At 49.8% G+C, this 9,545-nt stretch overlaps 1 protein-coding gene across 1 annotated transcript in view; it reads right to left on the bottom strand.

The window, feature by feature from the left end:
- Nucleotides 1-8,955, bottom strand: part of EXOC4 (exocyst complex component 4) — a 767,286-nt gene extending 758,331 nt beyond the window's left edge. Inside the window, exon 1 of the mRNA XM_045288923.1 lies at nucleotides 8,870-8,955. Within this exon, the coding sequence (XP_045144858.1) occupies nucleotides 8,870-8,955 (86 nt within the window). The remainder of the gene's footprint in view (nucleotides 1-8,869) is intronic.
- Nucleotides 8,956-9,545: the final 590 nt, after the last annotated feature.

Below are 9,545 nucleotides of genomic sequence, written 5' to 3' on the forward strand. Positions count from 1 at the left end.
CTACCGTCTGCTCAGAAAAGGATCACATCACAAGGTCACGGGTAAGGCGGAAGAAGATGTGGACAACAACATCATGAAAGAGACTAGGCTTTCTGGTCACAGACTGACGGGCCCACCGCGTCTCAGGTCCTTCATCACCCCTCAGGTCTCGAGCTGAACTCGCCTCTCGGCTGTTAGAAGAATTGGCCACTGAAGATCAAAAGGGCAACAATGACCAAAAAAAAAAAAGTCCCGAGGGCTAGGAAAGGAAGCCGGAAGTAGGGAGGAAGCGGGAGCCATGCTGAGACATTAAGGGGACCGCAAGGGATGAGCTGAAACCAAAAGTACATTCATCGTGGAGTGAAATGGATGCTCTGTTCTGGAAACCTTGACCTAGTGCACACTACGACAGGAGAGAGAAAGAGGAGGAGGACTCCCACTGTAAGCCACAGCTGTCCACACACAGCTTTCCACACACCAGTACTTCCGGACCTCAGCTGTAACGCAGTGCCCAAGAAAGGCGCGAAGTCCCGCGAGCCTGTGACACTAAGCAGACTTTAGTGACACTAAGCAAAAGTTCCCAGTGACAGAAAAGCGAGAGCCCCTCACCAGGATTCTGAGGGAGACCTGGTGGCCCAGTGGGCTACACTGTGAGCTGCTGGTAAGTCGGTGGTTCAAGCCCACCAGTGGCTCAGGGGAGAAAGATGTAGGTTTTTTTTTAAACTTAGGGTCACCGAGAGTCGAAATTGACTCCCCGGCAGAGAGCTTGGTTTGGTTTTCCTGATTCTGCGCCTGCTCACAATATCACCCATTAAAGAAATGTATCGCTATGTAATCACACAAGACGTGCCTTCACTCAAAGCACTGCCGAACCAACATTACACTTTCAAATCAGATTTTATTACATTCAATTATACATTGTGATTGCATGTTTCCTAATTATGTCCTATTAGAGCCCATAAAACACAAGATAATCCCATCCCCGCTGATGGCGATTCACAATGACAGTCCCTCTGAAAAAGGTTTCTGATGCATAAAAAAAACCAACATTCTTTCGTTTGGTACAAAGAGATTTATTTAATATCAAGTGACAGGAAACAATTTCTGCGTTAACATCAATTGAAAAATGACTTGTGTCTGGTTTCAGCCAGCACGTATGGCCCATTAGTACACCCAGCACATGTTCCTTTTCAATGTTTCGATGTATTCTCGTATACCAAACACTTCTGGGGGCCACAAGTATAGACCTTTTAGCTGTCCTCATTCAAAGGCCGCTAAAACCAGCTTCCCTGGAGTATAAAATGGAGTCCAGGGTGGATGGGCATCAGCTTTAAAGCTCCCCTCTTGTTTCAGAATGCCCCCACTTTCCCACCAGTGCGTAATACTGAGAGAGCTGGTGGACAGCCAACCTCTGCTCCCAAAGGCGAGTTCAAAGCCGCCCTGTGGAAGTCACACCATGCACATACGAACGCCACCACTTGTCTGTCGGGACTGACATTGTGGCTGCAGCAGTGAGCTCCACTTAAGGGAAAGGTGAGGTTGGCGCCGGGCCGGGCACTGCTTCATGCTGTCATCCGTGGGGGCACTGTGAGTCAGAAACGGCTGGACGGCACCTCCAACACGCCAACACTGTGCCCGAGCTGGAACCCTCGGCCTCCTTAGACTTCTGCCTTCCTGTCCTATGCCATCGAACTTCCCGGAGATGTACGCCACGCCTAGTGGTCAGCTTTTCCAGCAGGGATGCTGACGCTGCCTTGGTCACCCGAGCCAATACAGTGAACCCTCAGCACTTCGCGCTTCGACTTCCGCGGCTTCACTCTATCGCGGTTTTTGCGTAACAGCGCATGCTCTGTCATTACTGCCACTGATTGGCTCATACTGTACACGCTTCTGTCTCCATCGCTATGTATTGGAGCTACGTATCAGATGCATTTTTTCTTTTGTACAGTGTACTGTAATTGTTTGTGATTTTTAAGAAATACGAGTGTGATGGTGACTAAAGGGTGTTTTTTCATGTCCTCTATGCTCTAACTACGAAAATATTTGATTTACAAATAAGGAATCCTACTTCGCGGAATTTCATTTATCACGGTAGGGTCTAGAACCGATTAACCGCGATAAACAAGGGTTCACTGTACTCCCGGGGCACAGAGAGAGCACGACAACCTACAGTCGTTACCAGGAGAGGAGAGGGTGCCGGGAACACCAGCACCTAACACATCTCCCAGAATCCTCCTCAAAACACTGACCACACTCCATGCCTGCCACACACCGAGACAGGACCTCAGAGCAGCTTGTTCAAAGAGCTGGTCAAAGCCCAGACCTCTCCACAAAGTTTACTTTGAATGGAATACTGGTGGACCAAACAGGTGTCTACAATAAAGGATTCTCTACGTTTTTGAAATGTCCACTTCTATGAAGACGTAAAAGCTGGTTGGGGGTGGGGGTGGTAATGAACCTTCTGCTACCTTCGAATCTCCCTGACGTTTGCAGCCCGAGTCCGTCCACAAAAGCTCTGCCCCCACGTTTCTAGGAGGTTTTCTGAAATGCGTCTGCCCACAGAAGCCGGCTGGGTGAGCACTACGTGGGAGACACGGTGCCCGATGAGACCTGACAGCAACTCGCGAGAAGAAAACAGCGTCTCATCTCCAGATCACCATCCTGCTTGCCCGTCAGAAGGCAGCCTCCACCTACTGCCGACCAATCCCAGGTGAGGACTCAAAACGCACTGCCATTGAGTCGGTTCTAAATCACACCGCACCACAGGACAGAGCAGAGCTGCCCCCGGGGTTCCGAGACTGTAAGTCTTTATGGGAGCCGAAAGCCTCGCCTTTCTCCCATAGAGCGGCTGGTGGTTTCGAACGGCTGACGTTGTAGTTAGCCGCCCAAACGTCTAGATAACCATCGGGGGAACAATCAGTAGGAAAGCAGGGAAATGGGCTGTGTGTACCAAACTGCCCGAATTGGCCAGGAGCAGGCAGTCGAGACACTGTCCCCGCAGTGAGTTCACTTTTAGGGCCAGAGGCAAGACCTGACACCCAAAGCTCTATGTGGTGACGGCACCACAGGCCGCGCTTTGAAATGCCTGACGGCCCTGAAACATCTGCACGCAGCAGGTTTTATTCCTCCAAAAACTAACCAGCTCACTGCCATCAACTCAATTCCGACTTATAGCGACCATAGGACCGGGTGGAAATGTCCCTGTGGGTTTCCGAGACTGCAACTCTACAGGACTAGAAAGCCTCACCGTGGAGCGGCTAATGGTTTCAAACTGCTGACCTTGTGGTGGGCAGCCCAGCTCAGGACCACTACCTCACCCGGGACCTTGTTACATTTCTGTGACTAGAATAAATTGTACTCATCAGTCTCGAGACAATTAAGAAATACACAGCTCCCCAAACATAAACCTTTCGTTACAATGACAGTACATGTCACCATTCAACCATATGGCCTGCTAAGGGACTTAAAGTAGTAGAATACCAGAGGTAGCAAAACAAAGTGGGGGGGTGCCCTATGTAGTGCGCTGGCAGGAAAGAGCCAAGAGATTTACACATTGCCGATCTCTATCCTCACTCTGTCCTTGACTCAGATCTCCACAGGCACCTGTCGTGACTGTTCTGCCAACAGGCAAAGATGACGGGCATAGGAAACGCTACTCCAACGATCAATGCTGCGGTTCGGTGCTCTCAAGTTGGTTGCGACTCACAGCAATGCTATGCCCCACAGAACACAACACAACACCGCCCGTCCTAAGCTGGCCTCACAGCGGTGGCTGAGCCCACTGTGGCAGCCACTGTGTCCATCCGCTTCCTTGACGGTCCTCTTTTTTTGCTGTCCTTCTACTTTACCAAACATGATGCCCTTTCTCCAGGGACCGGTCTTTCCTGATAACGAATCCAGAGTAAGTGAGATGAAATCTCACCATCCTCGCTTCTATTAGGAATAAAATTATAAAAGTACATAGCCATTAGGAAGAGTATTATAAAAACTGTGTAAATGTTATACTAATTGTGTTACCTACAATAGTTTAAAAAGCAAAACAAAACCCACTGCCCTGTGGGCGATTCCAGCTCAATAGTAACCTATGTAGGGTTTTTCTGGATTATACATCTTTATGCAAATAGGCAACCTCATCTTTCTTCCGAGGAGTGGCTGGTGGGGTTGAACCCCCGACCTTGCATTAGCAACCTAATCCCTAGCCCACAGCACCACCAGGGCTCCTTATAATGTAGTACAGGAGCATCATTTTTACATATCTGTACAAGAACATTGAAGAATGTATAGCAGTCACTATTCAAAGATAGAAAACCACAACTGTCCAGTGATATAAAAGTAAATTAATAAAACTAAACTGATCCAACTTTTCAAAGGAAAGTAGACTCGTCACTAACAAGGAAAATCGATTTTCTAACAAAATCAGAGGACCATAGACACAGGACAGCGAGCTGGCAAGGCCCAGGTTCACCTCTGGAAATACTGGGATTGTACAAACCAAACACCAAACCCACCACCCCCCAGTCAGTTCTGGCTCAGAGCAACCCTGCCGGGTGGAGTAGAATTACTCAGATTATAATTCTCTATGGACGCAGGCAAGGAGCCCTGGTGGTGTAGTGGTTACTGGGTTGCTAACTGCAGAGTCGGCAGTTCAAAACCACCAGCCAGCCTGAGGTAGGATGATGGGGCTTTCTACTCCCATTAAAAGTTACTATATCAGAAATTCACAGAGGCAATTCCAGCCTGGCCTATGGGGTCACTCTAAGTCAGCATCGACTCAGTGGCAGTGAGTTTGGCTTGGTTTTTCATGGAAGCAGGCAGCCTGGAGTGGCAAGTGGATTCAAACCAGGAACCTTGTGGTCAGTCAGCAGCCAGGAGGATTGTTACCAAAGCAGCAAGAAAAGCTCTAATCTTTGAGCAAGAAGGAGGCCAGGGTTAGGGTTGGGCGGAGCTTAGCCAAGTGTCACAAGAGGAATTAAATTTTAAAAAAAAACAATGTTGCCAGGATCTACAAACTGCACAGATACTCAAAGCAGCAACTTGAAACGGTGAGACTTCCTAACAAGAAACACACCCTGGCCACTCCAGGCTCCCCAGCAGGACCCTCTACCCCAGTGGTTCTCAACCTTCCTCATGCCTCCACCCTTTCATACAGTTCCTCATGTGGTGGTGACCCCCAACCATAAAATTATTTTTGTTACAACTTCATCACTGTCATTTTGCCACTGCTGTTAATTGGGAGACACCTGTGAAAGGATTGTTAAACCCCCAAAGGGGTTGCAACCCACAGTTGAGAACCGGTGCTCTAACCCCAAACACCAAGCTCTCTCCTTCAAGAGCCTGCTCTGTCCCCCAAGCTGCAGCAGCCAGTGGGTCCAAACGAAGCTGGCACTAAGCAGCCCAGTGCCTCACCCACGGTGCCACCAGGACTCCAAAAGGAACTCACCGGGCGAGGGACACCCACACTCTCACACGGAAGCCAAAATCCTCCTTGGGCACCAACAAATGTAGAAATACGAGCGTCCACGCTCCCACACCAACAACCTCAGCCTTAAGTGGGGCACTGAGGGCCCCCCCCCCTGTCACCCTGCACCCTGTCACACATACAACAGAAGTGTTATTCAAGGGGTCCCAGGTGGTCAAGAATAAGGAATAAGAGAACATAATACATGGAACAACCAAAAACTCACTGTCGTGGAGCCGATGCCAACTCATAGGGATCTTATAACACAGGGCAGGACTGCCCTTGCGGGTTTCTGAGAATGTAACTCTTCACGAGAATACAAAGCCCTGTCTTTCTCCCAAGGAGCAGCAGGCTGCTGGTTTCAAACTGATGACCTTGGGGTTAGCAGCCCTACATGTACCCCACTGCGCTACCAGGGTTCCTTAAACAGTACACAGCAGTAGGTCTAGGCCTAACCCCGGTGATGAAGCCAAGAGGCACCGACGGGCAGCAGAGAAGGGCAGGCACACACCCTTCACAGGGGCAGAGCAGGGGTAGTTACTCTGTGCACTGGAATCCGTGCCTGGGCCAAGGCTTGAGCCTGGCTGTTCATGATTTTTACAAATGAAAAAAAAATCTCCGGCCATCGAGCTGGTTCCAACTGACTGCGACCTGAGCAGGCGGAGGTGAGCCGCCCCTCTTGGGTTTCCGAGACTTGACAGCCTCCTCTTTCTCCGGGGCGGCCCTGGATGGGTTCTAACTGCTGAGCTTGCATTTAGCAATTCAATGCATAACCCGCCAAGCCACCCAACGGGAGCTCCTCTTTCTTACCAAAAGAGACACAATGTAACCAACATGGAAGAAACTGCTCTACAGTGGGAGGGAAATGATGAAGGTTGCCAGGTCAATGAACAAGTGCACAGCGAAGCTAGCCGCTACCTTCTCTGGTTCCCACGCTGCTTCTATTGGTGCAAACTACTCCTTCCCCTGCTCCTGTCTCATGGAATCGCTACCTCTCGGCTCTAATTTAAAAAAACAAAACAAAACAAAAACGCTCCCTGCCACAAGTAAATGCCAACTCATGGTGACCCTACAGGACAAAACAGAACCACCCCGTGAGTTTCTGAGCACGTAACCCTTTTCAAGAGTAGAAAGCTCTGCCTGCGTCCTTCGGAGCGGCTGGTGGCTTCTGCTGACCTTAGGAATTGCAGCCCAACTTATAACCACCGCACTACTCCAGGCCCCAGGCCCCGGGCCCCGGGCCCCAGGCCCTCTCTGCTAGCCTCCTGTTTCTGTCTTTTATTACAGATTCTCCCCCACATAGTCTAGACTCTCTTCAGGGGTATCATCTGCATCTGATTCGTCTGCGCAAAACCCAGGATGTTCATTCATTCACTCAACAGGCTTCATTAAGTGAATACCAAGGACCAGGCACTATACTACAAGCTGACGCCAAATCCATCCTGTTTCAATGACTGACTAAACAGCTGAAGAAGTGAAAAAATCATCATGAAAGAACCCAAAGAAAACCATGTGTCTTACTCCCACAGGGGAGTCAGAAAGGACGTTACATATATTCTTCTTGCAGTTTGGATCACAGGTCTCCTCTACACTGCTGTGCGCTGTCAGAGCGCCTCTAGCTCTTTGGCATCTTTCACTGCCATCGGGTTGATTCTGATTCATAACGACCCTACAGAACAGAGCAAAACTGCCCCTGTGGGTGTCCAAGGCTGTAACTCCATGGGAGGAGAACCCCTCCTCTTTCTCCCTGGGAGCAGCTGGTGGTGTTGAACTGCTAACTGCGAAGCTGTGTGTCGCCCACTGCACCACCAGGGTTCCCTGCTCCATACAGAGAATTAATGATCTCATTCCTACAGGGACAACTGATAATAGTGACTTAGCATGCCATCATCTAAGTACTGTTGTTAGCTGCTATCCCATCAGTACCCGATTTGTGGTGACATCTGTGCACAATAGAATGAAATGCTAATGGGTCCCTGCATCTTCTTTCCAGACCAGACCATTGTGATGCAGTTTTTCACAGTCTGATTTTGAGAAGTAGATCGCCAAGTCTTTCTTTCTTCCTAGCCCAGCTTAGTCTGGAAGCTCCACTGGAACTTATTCAGCAACACATCAAGAAGTAAGTCTCCCGTGACAAGGCAGGTGGTGCACTGGCTACAGATCACACCAGGTCTCCCACAAAAAGAAAGTTCTACTGCTGACCCTGATGTCAAACCAAACTGACTGCCAATCTTGTTGATCCCAACTCACAGCGACCACATGTAGGGTTGCCAAAAGTGCATATCTTTAGGGTAGCAGACAGCCCCATCTTTCTCTCTGAGTCCCTGGTGGATTTGAACACCTGACCTTTTGGTTAGCCCTCCAAGGTCCATGAGATGATACATATTTTCAAAGTCTGATTTATTCATTCATTCAAAATATTTGTCAAATGCTTAGTGGAGAAAGGTGAAGCTTTCTACTCCCATAAAGAGTTGCAGTCTCGGAAGCTCACAGGGGCAGTTCTACCCTGTCCTAGAGGCCTGTTATGAGTTGGCATCAACTCGATGGCAGTGTGTTTGGTTTGGATTTATTGCCTGGTAGGTCCTCCTGGACCTGAGCCTTAAAAAGATCACCAGGACACTCCAGGAGCCAAGAACACAGCCTCTTGGAGTTTAGCACAAGTGAGGAACACAGGTGGGGAATGTCTTATTTAGTGAAACACACCCAAACTGAAGTCCAGATGACAATGATGTGAAAACGTGTCACAGTGTATTTTATTCGGGTTGTTTTCACTCATTCCCTGTGTCATCCTCAGTGGTCCTTGAAAGGGATACTCACTTCAATGTATTGAGGTACTGCACCTTAAGCCCCTTAAAAGATCCACCACTCCCGCCGCTCATATTCTGGGGGAATGGTATGCATAGAGGGTCACGGGAAATCACGTTTTGCTTTGTTATTAAGAACCAGATCGGGATAGGAGGCCGGAAAAGGCTGAACGAAACGGAAAATGGATGTTGCCTTCCACCAGCGCTGCTGGGACCACTTACAGGTGATTGAAGGTGTCCAGGTGTGGGGGTGAACCACAAGGACCAGTGCCTGGGAGAGCTGCCATGGAGGATGTGTCGGTCAATGTAGCCTGCATGGACGCACACACCTTCACCTGGCGTCCACGCCCCATGTAGTGTGCTCCCAGGGCCTGGGACGCTAACTCGCGAAACCAGACCCAAAGAAGGGCTCCGGCCCTAAAGAGGACTGGGGGAGAGGACCTTCCCTGCAGCCCCACCCCAGGCACAGGGGAGCCCTGCTAAGGCCCGTGGGAGGGGCCGAGGGGGCACGGAGCGGGAAGGGGGGCCGGGGGGGATGTGAGGGTGCAGCCAGACAGCCGCTCCCCGTTCCAAAGCCGAGGTCGGGCCCCTGCCCGCCGGCCCCTGGCCTGCCTCCCGCCTCCCTCACCTGATCACAGAGATGAGCAGCCCCGAGGGGTCTTTGCTTTTGCTGACAGTGCTCCTGTATTTCCCAGCAGCTGCTTCTGCCGCCATCTTGTACGGAAGGGAGGGCCCGTGGGCTGGAAGGGACTGGAGAGCCCCAAAACTCTCACGGTTGACCGCCGCGGAGGTATCAGCCAATGGAAAAAGAGAAGTCTCGAGACCCGGAACTGGAACATCCAATCGCCGTGGAGAAGAGGCGGGACTGAGGCTGTAAGTTTTGACGCAGAGACGCGCGGTGACTCGCTAAGCATTCTGGGGGTTAGAGTTTTTCTGCTGCAGTTCCAGGAAGCCGAAGAAATCCATAGTAATCCATGGAGACCCTCAAGGAGTGTCTTCAGTTACAATTATTCTAACCTTAAGCGTGTTTGGGGTTTGTTTGTTGTTTGTTTGTTTTTAGAATTCAACGATGTTGAAATTTATCTCGTTAAAATGTTGAAAAGCAAGGCCTAAGGTGTGACTGACCCAATCACCCAAGGGTCAATCACCGCACATGCATTTGAAAATTGGACATTGAATAAGGAAAGCAGAATTGATTAATTTTAATTATGCTGCTGGCGAAGAAATTGAAAGTACTGTGGATAAACAGACCAGTCTTTGAAGAAGTACAGCCAGAATGTTCCTTAGAGGCAAGAATCACAAGA

This window comes from Echinops telfairi, unplaced genomic scaffold (assembly GCF_000313985.2).
Source record: "Echinops telfairi isolate 266 unplaced genomic scaffold, ASM31398v2 ScPeMD7_23;HRSCAF=83, whole genome shotgun sequence".
NCBI lineage: Eukaryota > Metazoa > Chordata > Mammalia > Afrosoricida > Tenrecidae > Echinops > Echinops telfairi.